The sequence below is a fragment of the Nuphar pumila genome, chromosome 15 (assembly GCF_984573655.1).
Source record: "Nuphar pumila chromosome 15, dmNupPumi1.hap1.1, whole genome shotgun sequence".
Classification (NCBI taxonomy): domain Eukaryota; kingdom Viridiplantae; phylum Streptophyta; class Magnoliopsida; order Nymphaeales; family Nymphaeaceae; genus Nuphar; species Nuphar pumila.
In genome coordinates, this window is record NC_143263.1 from 82,628,941 (window position 1) to 82,642,460 (window position 13,520).

Sequence of the window (13,520 nt, forward strand, 5' to 3'; positions counted from 1 at the left end):
GTAATATTGTTTGTCCTTTTTTTTAGATTATGTAGTTGTGACTTGAGCTATTGAACACGGCCCTGAAATGTGCAACATATGTTTTTCTTAGTGTGTTCCATACACTGTATGACGTAGTCAAACCCACCACTTGATAGTGTATCATGTCTGTCAATGGCGACAGGATTCAACTTAACAAAAGTTGATCCATCCTTTCTCATTCCTAAAACACCAGATTTTTCTTAGCCTCTTTATTAGGCTCCATAATAAACATGTCTAGACGAGGTTTTGACCTATCTACAACCCCATTAAATTGTAAATTTTCAACAGTGAGATACATTGAGATTCCTACAATAAAAATTTGTTTGTAGACAATTTCACTGACAAGAAGTGTTTTACGCTTGTTGAAGCAAGAATAAAAAGAAAAAGATTATTTGAACTTGATGTAGAGCTGTTGTTTTCAATCATCTTGAACAAAACAGGAAAAAGGAGAGGAAAAAGATCTGCTGAAGACGAATACATACTCACATGCCCCCATTTAGGAACAATCAACTCTGATACCATAAAAGAAAATACTCAAAAAACATGCAAGACACAAATTTTAACGTGGTTCAATCCAAGAAAGATCTACGTCCGCAAAAAAACAAGTTTTTTCTCTTTATCTCTTTCTTCTAAACAACTAAGATGAGAAGTTCCATTATACACTTATTTATTACAGGGTTATACGCCTTTGAAGAGGAGTCCCACACGCCCCTGAGTTTTTTTATTTACATTAGCAGTCTCTCAATTGTTAAGACATCTTGATTAATTAGATAACTCTCAACTCTCTCTAGCTTGCTTCAGGGCTCTTATCTTCTTGAAGTGTAGTCTCAATAGGACTCTCTTGGAGGGTGATGTGTTTAACACGTGGAGTTGGATTCTCTTTCTTGTTGGTTGTCTTTGTAGAGCTCTTACCTGCACAAGTAATGGATAACTTGAGTAGCGTCCTTGGGTTTGGATCTGCCTATAAAATTGTTCACTAATAAGTATTTATTATTGAAAATATCAACAGCTATCAAATATAAATACAATATTGTTTGTAGATGTCGCGTCCATGTGACGTGTCGTGCCCATAGACACGCGGCCGGGCTTTTGAACACTGTCTAGCATGTCAATGCCGTCGTCCATGCCATAATGATCAATACTCTCTCTCTCTCTCTCTCTCTCTCTCTCTCTCTCTCTCTGCATTCCTCACTGAAAACATAGACCAACCAAACCAACTTTACCCTTTAATTTAGTCCGATAATCCACAGTGAAAAGAAAAATAAAAAGGAGAAAGAGAGAATAAGAAACAGTGCAAAAGGAGAATAGCATCAAACTGCGGGAATCCTTCGTGCCCAAACCATGATTTGTATAAGCAATTCTTTGTGTATTCTTTTGCTTCCTTTCTCTTCACTCCAAGGTTCTGCTTACGCTCCTTTTCCACTTCTTCATTGCACTTTCTCCTCCCTTTCAAGTTTCACGTTATTCTTACGTCCCTCTTCCCCCCAAGCTAACTAGGATTCCCTCTTTCTCTCTGTAGACTATATTGGTTCTCCTCCTTGGTTTAAATAATTAAGCCTAGTTCATGGTGCATATTTTGCTCCACTTGAGGTAGGAGGAGGAGAGATGGACTCAAGGATTAGTCACTTCTTTATCATTCTGTTTTTGGCTCTTACTGCTCTTGGTTCAGGTAAACTGTTTAATATGGTTTCCTTCTTCTTCTTCCCTAGTTGGTAGGCCTTAAAATTTATCATTGGTGTCTTTTTGCAATCTGGTTCATCATCTCTCTCTCTCTCTCTCTCTCTCTCTCTCAGGTGCTTATTTGTTTTCACTATGTGATGGGTTGTCACTTGTTTGGCAAAAGTTGGTCTTTGTAAATTCACGTATGATTGGTGAAGTTGGTCTTGTAAATTCGCTTATGATTGGTAAAGTTGGTCTTGTAAATTCACTTCTACGACTTGTCTTATCTTCCCTGTTCGTCCAAGTTGCGTTTGACGGCAAATCAAAATTCATAGAGGTACATGCGAACTAGTTTTCTTTTTATAGGAGCACATTGAAGTCCTTGTATCATACATTTTATTTCCTGAACTTTTCAATACGAGCATATTTGATTTGGAAGAGAACATGGGGTCGTGATTTGTTGAATGAAATGAATTATGTGACGTTTATTTTTCCAAGAAAAAAATATGGGCATTGTTTCCTAGTCATGTTGGAAGAAAATGTTACATGATTTTCTGATGCCACATTAAAAAAGCTGTCTAAACGAGCTTTCGATTTCCTCAGCTTTTTCTGTAAATTCATCAATTGAGACTGATAAATCATCAATGTCTGTAGAGTTGGTGAATTTTTTTCTGAAGATCTACTTCACCCCTATTTTATGGATTCTTGGGTAGCGTTGATATTGTGCATCTGGTAGCATTTAAACAATAAAGAGAGGTCTAATTTAAAAGCTTTAGCTGTTTGTTGGGTCAGTCTTTGGGCTTCAGCAGTTGCATAGACATTACCATCATTGGAAAAACTGATTTGTATCATATGGATTTTATTTGTCAAGTAATTGATTCGGTTCTCTCATCTATTGAACATCAGACTTTAAAAAAATCTCCTGTTTTACTTTTCTTGATTGTCCAAGATCCCTCCCTGGAGGCAAGGAGTGTGCCATAGGCCCATAGGTTTACACTGTCTGGATAGCGACCGTAAGTACGGTAGGCTTAGCTAGCGCGACTAGGTCTCTGACCCTGAGGGTGGTTTCCTCGTCCTTCATGGAAAAAAAAAATTGTCCAAGAACCCTAGAAGCTAACCACAAACTTCTGTACAATGAAGTCTTCATGTATGCTGATGATTTTTATAGCACATTCTTTCATGTTGTTCCTGTTGGCACGACTAGGTCTCCGATCCTGAGGGTGGTTTCCCCGTCCTTCATGGAAAAAAAATGTCCAAGAACCGTAGAAGCTAACCACAAACTTCTGTACAAGCTTTGAACAATGAAGTCTTCATGTATGCTGATGATTATTGTAGCACATTCTTTCATGTTGTTCCTGTTGGGCCATGATCTCGTTCCCTGGATCAAACCTATGAAGCGGATGCTTGATAAAGGTCAGTTAGTTGACTATGTAATGAACTTTTTTTTTTGGTTAGAGAGCTCCCCTGTTAGAGAATCAAAACAGAGAAAATCCGATCACAAAGAAGCAGAAATTTTACCTTCCGGAGCTTTTCAGAACAAGGTTGAATCCATCAACAACAGACGTGAATTGGATGTTACGTATCCTATGATAACTGTTCCTGTAATCAATCCTTTAAATCCTACCACTCCAAATACAGCCCAAGGTGCAAACCCTGTAACAACCCCCATTACCACTCCGACAACCATGACACCCACAACCTCAGGTGGTCAGAGGTGGTGCATTGCAAATCCATCAGCATCACAGACAGCTTTGCAGGTTGCTCTTGACTATGCATGCGGATACGGCGGGGCAGATTGTTCAGCAATTCAACAGGGTGGAAGCTGTTATAATCCAGATACAGTTCGTGATCATGCTTCATATGCATTCAATAACTATTATCAAAAGTACCCAATTGATACCAGTTGCAACTTTGGAGGAACTGCTATGCTTACATCAACTGATCCTAGTAAGATCTACAATAAACTTTATATTTCTTACCGCATTTTGCATCATATACTTCTCATGCTATTAGAAGATTGAATGATTTGTTTGCTTATTGCAATATGAGGCTATATGTTTCTCATTAATATGCTGTAGGTATTCTCATGTGCTCTTACATTATGCAGCATTTCATTTATGTTGATAATTCATGTGTTTCTTGCATTGATTTTCTTTGTTCTGTTAATTATTTTGACTCCTGAAAAATATCTACACTCACAATCAACTTCCTTTGGAAAGTATGCAGATATGCTATCTTTTCTGCTTGGGAAGATGGATGTCTAGAGGAAGGTTGCTAGGAATGGAAATGGAAACGTGAAACAATAAATGGAAAACATGGTTTTTTTAGGTCCACATTGTACGGATTATAAAACTACAAATAGACGAATGCCATGTATGCAGAAAAAATTCACACAAAAAATGACACCAATATCCATGATGACACAAATAAAACTTTTGCAGAATATACAATGATCATCTATGCAATTTTTCAACTATACAATCACATAATTCTTCATACTTCATACTTAATGCAAGCAACAATTTTTTAGGCTACTCATATGGAACAAAAAACATTTTAAATAATAATAATCAAAATACTGAGTTCAATGCCCTTGTAGGCTCGTAAATCTAATTGTTATAATTCTTTTAAACAGATTAGAAAGAAAAAGAATGTACTATTTTTCAGAAAATATGCCTCCTAAATGTATCAATACCTTGAACATCTAAGAATGTGCTTCCCATGCTTGGAGATCAAGTTTCCTATAAATGGAAAACACTTTTCTCATACCCTAGGAAGTAGTTTCTTCATTTTTTTATATTTCCAGACATTTTTTAAATGCTAATTTTTTGAATAACGGAGTAGATTTGTGAAAATGATGAAGGCACACCTTGATGCCAGGATTACTCTTTAATAATCTCAGAAGAACTCATTAAGCTTGGATATTTCATCCTTGGAAGTTTGAATTTCCTTATTTTGGTCCATGCCTTGGTTAGTCTGTTTGGGTGCATCATTTTTCTTTTATATTATGCCAATCTACATCCTGTCCTTGTTATATTTCATTAATTATCCAAGCAGGTGAAATTGACCGAAAAAAGGAAAACCTTTTTCCACATATGGCCAAATTGAAAGTCTTGATTCTTCTGTCTTTGATTTTTCAATACCTTTGTCTCATATATACTGCACTCTTGCAGGTTCTGGAACATGTGTATATCCATCAAAAGCAACATCAACACCAACATCAACACCAACACCAACATCAACATCAACACCAACATCAACACCAACATCAACAAGGTACTTAAAAATTTTATGCTTGATCTCTTATCCGTAGTTTTGTTTCCTTCAGTTGTTTCTTTCAAGATCAACTTAAAAGAAGGAGAAGAGAAAAGTAAAAGAAGTCTGATTCTGATTGAAACGTGTGACAGCCCTGGTTCATCCACAATAAACACAACAAATCCAACTGGACCTACAATCTACGGATCAGAAGTTCCCACTTCCAGTGCTGCAATTGCAGCATCTGTTTCAATAAGCTCAGTCTTCTTCTTCACCTTGATATGCCTGCATAAGTTGCTTCTCACATGTTGATGAGTGCATCACCTTTCAGGAAATGCTACTGAATCCTTTGCTGCTGACCGCTCTGTTTGCAAAACTTGGTTAAAGCAGGAAGCTTCTGTTTAGTACATGGTAGAGCACAGTCTATTATGAGCTGTGATCATTCAGTTTGGGAAATTATATTGACCAACTTTCAGAGTTAAATAGAATAAGCAGTCAATTCATATCAGCCTCATTGTTGATAAATGACATTTTGGATATCTTTCACTGCTTTTTGTTTGATAGTTACCTTCTAGTGAAACAAGTATAAAGCTTCAGTTAGTGAACAATTTTGAAATAATGTGTTTTGTTTTATCAATCTTGTTGCAGAAATAAAGTTTCTAACATGGTATATTAGGAAGTTTAGGTTTCATTCATTGTACCTTATTTTGGCATTATTTGGTAAGCTTTAAACTAAATAGTTCGCTTTGTACAGCTTACATTAATGATTTATGGAAGTTTTCCTTGTAATCCATCTTTTTCCCCTTGATGTGTCTGAGAAAAAAAAATTGGCCTATAGATATGTAGCACATGCTGGTTTATGAACCGAATAACATGATGACATCCAAGGAGTGTCCGTCAATAGGAGCAGCCTAAACAAGATTTGTAGCAGGAACTGACGCAATTAAAATGTCTCATACACAAGGAAAACAACACCACAAGCAAATGCAACCAGGCAATGAAAAGCAACAGAAAGACAAGCTAAAATAGAAGAGATGAGGGAAGCAACGTGCATTTTGGTTATGTTATGTTTTGCTTTCCTTGTGCACGATACGTTGCGCAATTGTGTGACTGACTGCTAGAGTTCTATTTAGACACCTCCTAGCAGCAGAGCTTGTCCAGGAAGCAATGTGTTAGTTTGTTGAACCATCATGTTACACAACTTTTCTCCTACCTTTGGTTGAGCAGCATAACAAAACTAGCCTTCCCATTGTGAAGTGTCCCAATTGCTGGTTGATGCCAAAACAAACTACTAGTCTTTAACAAAATTACCCTGCTATTGTTATTGTAGAACTTGTTAAGTGTCTTTGGTGGCGGAAATTTGTGCAAGGTTAACGCAAATAACACTTTAAAACTTGATTAGAAAAAGGTTTATGAATCTTTTGTGTACAGAAGCTGTGCCATTCACAGCTCTGCTGTGCATTTATTTTATAAAAGAGTGTTCTGTTCTTCAACTGGCACTGTTGTTGCCTTATTTACAGGCATTCACAATGCGTGTGCAAGAGCATTTTGCGAGCTATTTGTGCGTAGAAGCTTGCTATTAGCTTTGAGCCTATCTTGCCTTGAGATGATACTGGTACTTTGTCCCCTGGCCACTTTGAATGCACTCATTATTAGGGGTGTCAACGGGTCGAGTTTGGTTCGGACCTAGGTGGAACCAGACTTGGACCAGATTTTCGGGTATGGTATCGGGTCTGAACACAGGTCTAATGGGTTCTACTATAAAAAAATATACCTGAACCCAATAAGAACTACATGAACCAAACCCTGATCATACTCAGTAAAACCATATTTTTTATTATTTTTGTATTGAAAAATTGCAGGTCTTAATCGGAACTCGAGTCGGGTCCAGGTCTGATATAAAATTTCACAAACTATACCTGGGTTCATGTATTAATCGGACCTTCAGGTTCGGACCCGAGTCTTCTTATTTATCACCATACCCGGACACTATAGGGTTTGGTTCAGGTCGGGTCCTTGTAAACCAGGCCCGTTGACACCCCTACTCACTATTCATCCCAAATAAATGGTTCCCAACATAGTTACTAAAGTAGGAAATGGGTGCAAGAAATGGTAAGTGGAAAAGCAAGAAACAAATGTGTAGATAGGTCAAAATCAAGTCTTAACCTAATTCTACTTTTTCTATACACAAAACAGTGGAGAATTCTGTTTTTGAAGACTCTGGTATCATAGAAATCCAGATCATATCTGGATCCATAACCTGCCGTATGACTTGTGTTAGTTTTAGATTCAGAGCCAGGCCTGACTTTACGGAAACTGATGCAATGTTGCGTCATGCCTGAACCTTGATCCAACCCTTTTGAGACCACAGTCAAATGAGAGAAAGAAGCTCCAAATAGGACAGAAAATGGATTGGATATAATTGAATATCCAATCCAAATCTGATGCATTATTTCTGGATTTGGATCCTTACAATAAGATCTGGATGTGGGTTTGGTCTGGATTTGGATTTGCTAAATCAGATCTCTTTTGGATTTGAATCAAATTCAGATTAGTAATTGGCACAGATCTAATTTGAATCTGGTTTAAAATACGATCCAGTTTCTTTCCTTTTTTTACACGTAAAGGGCTTGGTTTGCACTGTTTTCTAGTGGATCCAGTATTACCACATATTTCAGATCCAGGGTCAACCTACGATATTGGATATGATTTGGATTTACAGTATACATTTAGGATTCGATCGGATTCGGATCAAACACGTTCCATCCAGAATATGATCCATTTTTCCGCCCTAGATTCAAATTACACATCAAGATGGGAATTCACATACTGGACCAGGATTGAAGTGGGTTCACTGGAAAGGTGCCCCTCCAAGGGAAAAAAAGAGGATTGTATCCTATAACATATCATGTTGTGCATGTTCCTAGCAATCCAATGGAATGCATCACGACGGTTAGGATAAGTCCACATTCTGGAGATGTCGTGTGAGAATGTAGACTTATCCAAGCCAAGCCATCCAGATGCATTCGGTTGAATGGCTGAGATCGACATATGATGCAGTCGTATGATGGAAACCTTTAGGAATCCACTGAAGTGAGGGTAAATGAAGGAGTTTGATCCATTTGCTTTCTCAAAATTAATTGGCAACCTTAGCATCTATTTGGTCCCCCGATCAAGAGAGAAGAAAAATGATTTGAGGGGGCTCACATTCTTGTCCTCAAAATGTTACCAAACTCCATTTGAGTTGACCAAGTATTAAACTCGATTTATATATTGAAATCTAAGAAATTGATTTTCAAAAATAATCATACTAAAATTATTCTTCAAAGAGTGAAGATTGTTGGATAAATTTACTTAGTAGGTATTAGGTATGACAACTGAGTTTGAACCAGCTACACTCAAAGGCACGTGTTAGTGTTAGACCCGCTATCTTTCAAGTGATAATTGTCTTACTTATGATCAAATCTTTAGTGCAATTAGGGGTGGCAATCGGGTCGGGTTGGCGGGTTGGCGGGTCGGGTTGGCGTGTCAGCATACCTCAACCCGAACCCGACCCGTTTATTAAACGGGTCAGCTGTGTCAAACACGAACCCGACCCGTTTAATAAACGGGTAACCCGACACGACCCACCAACCCATTTAATAAATGGGTTGGGTCGGGTAAACGGGTTTTCAGGTTGGCGGGTCGGGTTGGCGGGTTGACGGATCGGGTTGGCAGGTAGGCAGGTTGGCGGGTCGGGTTGGCGGGTTGACCCACCCGCCTAACCCGTTTATTAAACGGGTCAGCCGGGTTGGCGGGTTGGCATACCCCCAACCCGAACCCGACCTGTTTAATAAACGGGTTACGCGGGTCGACCCGTTTATTAAACGGGTTGGCTTAAGCCCAACCCGAACCCGCCTAAGAGGCGGGTTGGCGGGTCGGGTTGGCGGGTCGGGTTGGCGGGTCGTGTCAGAAATTGCCACCCCTAAGTGCAATGAGTATTCGTGCAACTTTTTCTCCTAAAATACAACCTAGCTTTCACATGCTCGTGAAGGTCGGCTCATGTCTTGTACTGGATGAAGTCAAGCAACTCGACATGAATCACCTTCAATAACCTTTTGATTATACTAAGACTAGGTACTGAGTTGACTTCCTAACTAAGTCGAAGCTAGTGAGTAAGAGAGCACCCGAGAGGATGAGAGCGAGCTCAAATGAACTTGAGAGCTCAAGAGAGCAAGGAGCTCGTGGGAGAGAGTAGAGAGAGAGCAGGGCATTAAGAATGGGAGAGGGTTGGGGTATATATAAGCCTTAGACCATCATATATCCCACCCGTGACCAAAGGAAACATGCCCTTAATATGAAAGCCATGGATCAAAGTTTGTTTTTATTGATAAATAAAAGGGTTCACATCATCCAGTTCTCTTTTTCCTCAAAAAGAATCAGTGATAGGGTGACTGACTATCAATCAATGGTATTGCAGACACGCCTGGGCCGTGTCAGCTATGGCAATTTTTCTCTATCCACATCTATAGTTCCTGCACTAACAGATCAGAAATATGTAACATGGGTCAACATTTGCAATGAAATATGTGCATGATGCACCTGATTTTCTTTTTTCTCAGGTAAGCAATCTTTCTATATGCAGAACTGAAACCAATCAATTATCATTCCAGGCTATGTTTGCATTGTTATTACGAGGTAAATTGTCACAACGTGGTATGTCAACACGATAAAGACTACACCTGGATGCCTAGTATCTTTCCTATCACTGCTAGTGCAATTGAGTAATCTTGTTCTCCTTGTATAGATGAAAGCTAAAGGACAGAATGGAACAAGCACAGAAGAATCTAAAATTGATTACATTTTAAAAAATAAACAGAAATAAATTTGTTAATTTGCACTTCACATCTATAATTGTTGTACTGTTCATCACCCAACCTGTGGTGAAGTGAGGAATATCATAACTTTGCTGTAGCAAATACAAATAAATTAATATTACATTCATATTTAAATATTATATGTAATCTAAGAAACTATATTTTACATAGGAACACAAGATGTCACGTGTCATCCTTGTAACTCTGAGGTAATTGCTTCCAACTAACAAAATATTTTGCAGAAGATAGCTATGGAAACATGCTAAAAAATAGATGAAATGGATGACGTTGCAATATCGTTCATTTTTTGGTTCATTTTTTGGTTTTTCTCAAGAAGGAATCATACAATAAAATTTTTTTATTAATAAACCATAAAACTATATAAGTAAAGGTTTTCAACTTGCATGTTCCACCTATCTGCTCAACCCAACCATATATTTGTAGGAGAAAATCAAAAAATTATCTCCAACACAAAGTAAGGAGCAAAAGGAGAGATTCAAAGCAAACAAAGAGAAGGCACCATAATGTGAGTTCTACCTCTTGAGCTTGCAGTTTACTTGCCAAAGACCACTTTCATAAAAGCTTTTCACTCTTTCAAAATATTGTGATATTATTATGATGCTCTAGACATAAATCCTAACTACAACAACATCAAAATAAGATCAATTTGTAGCAATTTTCTGCAAACTGAACTTACATGATAATATCATAATATCATAATTATTTATTATTAAATCAAACTTAGTTACTTCAACTCAATTGATCATATTTCCTACCTTGCTATGTTATACAAATCCAATTTTATTAATTCCTTCTTTCAATTTTTTCATATCTATACTCAAATTCTCCAATAATTAGTGGTAAAATTCAAACAAAAAGTAATCTAAATAATTAAACTATTGTGTCTACCTACCTACTGCCATTGTCTCCTTGTGGCTGTAAAGGATCCACAATCTCTCACAAGATTAAACAACAAAGACTGCCACCTTCCATTCCAAGAAAATAACAGCAACTATCTAAAGCCATGGTGGAGATCATTGAAGCAGTTATACCAACTTTTGAGTAAAGATCGAATAGGGTCTCCAAGAGTGCAATCAGGATGTGGCCACCACACACGAAGTCATCCTCCTTCCACTTCCTTCTTTTTCAGTTCTCGACAATTGTTTCATTCTTCCATTCTTCTAGACACACCTATGTGATCACGCACACCATGTTCATAATTATGAGAAAAATGTGGAACTTATGTTACTGGTTGGCAATCTTCACATTAGTCACCATTTTTGCAAAAATATCACTTAAAAATTATTGAAAAAATTCACTCAATGGTTATGGCAATTGTACTTGAACCAAGTACGCTAGGGGGCACATGTTAGATGTGCTATCTTTCAAGTAATAGTTTCTCCACTTAGGATCAAATTCTTGGTACAATGGGTATTCATGAAACTTCACTCCCAAGATAAAACTGAGTTTTTGCCTACTTGTGAAGGTCGGCCCATGCCTTGCACTGAGTGAGGCCGAGCAACTCGACACGGATCACCTTTAATAGCCCCTTTACTTTACTAGGACCGATCTCACCCTAGGCTCACTGGGTACTGGGTTGACTTCTTGAGTAAGTCAAAGCTAAAGAGTAAGAGAGCACTAGAGAGGATGTGAACACTAAGGAGTGAGAGAGATAGCTCAAGAGAGCATGGAAGGAGCTCGTGGAAGAGAGTAGAGAAAGTAGGAAACTTGTGGGAGAAAGAGAGAAGATGAGAGCTTGAGAGTGATGATAAGAATGGGAGAGGGTTTGGGTACATATAGGCCCCAACCCAACAACTATTAATAAAGCGGCTAAGGCTGGCTAAACGACTAGCAATGAATGGTCAAATAGGACAAAGGGCAAAAAGTCAAAGTCACTAGAACTAAAAAAGCCTTGATGAGGTAAAAAATGTTCAAAAAAATAAGGTAGCAGTGAATGGTTAACATGAGAGGTTACAACTAATAGACTATTTAACCATTAATGTGCCATATAGAAGATGTTGGGCTGGTTCTGGTCAAGGTCAAAGGGGGTTCCAATGAGTACATAGACTAGGTCAAGGTCCAAAATGATCAGTCAATCCTCATAAATAGGGTCGATCAAAGGCTTGTGGATAAAATTGTCCCAAGAGCCAAAAAGAATGGTCAAAGTCCAAGAATGACCATGACCAAGACAAAACCAAACACTATAAGAAATTTGCGGATTAGCGACGGACGCTATTCGACGATAATCCATCGCAAATTTGTCGCTAATCCGTTTATCAATGGATTGACGATGGCTTAGCGATGGATAGATTTCATCGTAATTTTCTGGTCACTAATTAGCAACATAACTGATATGTCACTACTTTCATCGCTAATTCTTGACGGATTAGCCAATGTCATGATTCATCGCTAATCTGTTGCCAAATAAGGATTGATTTGGTTTTGCGACAGATACATATCCGTCGCTAACATTTCACGATGGATACATTTTGGTCGCTAAATTTTGTCGCCAATTTAACGACGGCTTAGCGACGAATTACATTCCATCGCAAAACAACAACTCATTCAGTTTTTGAGACAGATTAATATTTGTCCCTAATCTGTCGTTACATTCACGATGGATATTAGCGACGGATAATATCCGTCGCTAATCCGTCACAAAAACTTTAAAAAAAATGATTTGAAATATAAATATCGAGAAAAAAATTCTCGGCATACAATTTATATAACTTGTGTATAAAAAACAAAGTACACATAAAAAAGACATAAAAAGCAGGTGAAACAAATTTAGCAAAAGCTATAAGTGGAACAAATTTAACAACTCGCTATAATTCCCGTCAAGTTCTAATTAGTTACAAGTGAACATATACAAAGAGTTTTGTTTGAAACAACATATACGCGAAACAAATTCAACACATGAATCTAATCATCGCCAAGATTTGGAGCATCATCCTCTTCATTGTCTCAATCTGACTCTTCATTTATGCCTCCATCAGCTCCTCTACGCTCATCATCTCCAGCATCCTACAAGAGAACTGAAATGTTAGTATTGATAAACAAAACATAATGAAATAAATTATATGTAATGCATCTAATCTAAGGAAATCAAAGTAACATGGCTGAATGACACATAGACTAGCAATAAAGTGAAGAACATTAACAGAATTCAGATATGTGTTCTAAGGCTGACAAAAAAAATTATAGTGATTCAATCATGCAGATATATGTTCTAAGGTTGTCAAAAAAATGTCATAGTGATTCAAGCATACATATATGGTTTATAAGGCTGTCAAATAAATGTGTTATGTATCAAAATTATGCATATATGTGTTATAGGGCAGTTAAAAAACTTTCATAGTGATTCAATCATGCATATATATGTTCTAAGGTTGTCAAAAAACTTTTATAGTGATTCAATCATGCATATATGGGTTATAAGGCAGTCACAAAACTTTCATAGTGATGAAATTATGCTTATATGTGTTCTAATTAAGGTTGTCAAAAAACTTTCATAGTAATTCAATCATGCATATATATGTTATAAGGCAGTCAAAAAACTTTTATAGTGATGAAATCGTGCTTATATGCGTTCTAAGGTTGTCAAAAAACTTTCATAGTAATTCAATCATGCATATGTGTTATAAGGCAGTCAAAAACTTTCATAGTGATGAAATTGTACTTATATGCGTTCTAAGGTTGTCAAAAGACTTTCATAGTAATTCAATCATG

The 13,520-nt window shown here is 37.4% G+C and overlaps 1 protein-coding gene across 1 annotated transcript; it reads left to right on the plus strand.

Annotated features, from left to right (window-relative positions):
• Positions 1-1,626: 1,626 nt before the first annotated feature.
• LOC149815793 (uncharacterized) lies at positions 1,627-5,435 on the plus strand. Its single transcript, XM_089990631.1, has 4 exons — positions 1,627-1,690; positions 3,136-3,627; positions 4,854-4,956; positions 5,088-5,435. Exons 1-4 carry the CDS (start codon positions 1,627-1,629, stop codon positions 5,245-5,247), a joined length of 819 nt encoding a protein of 272 aa, XP_089846757.1. The 3' UTR covers positions 5,248-5,435.
• Positions 5,436-13,520: the final 8,085 nt, after the last annotated feature.

Coding starts and splice junctions, on each gene's coding strand:
- LOC149815793 (XM_089990631.1), top strand. CDS start 1,627: ATGGACTCAAGGATTAGTCACTTCTTTATCATTCTGTTTTTGGCTCTT. Junction 1,691..3,135: donor TCTTACTGCTCTTGGTTCAG/GTAAACTGTTTA, acceptor TTTTTTGGTTAG/AGAGCTCCCCTGTTAGAGAA. Junction 3,628..4,853: donor GCTTACATCAACTGATCCTA/GTAAGATCTACA, acceptor GCACTCTTGCAG/GTTCTGGAACATGTGTATAT.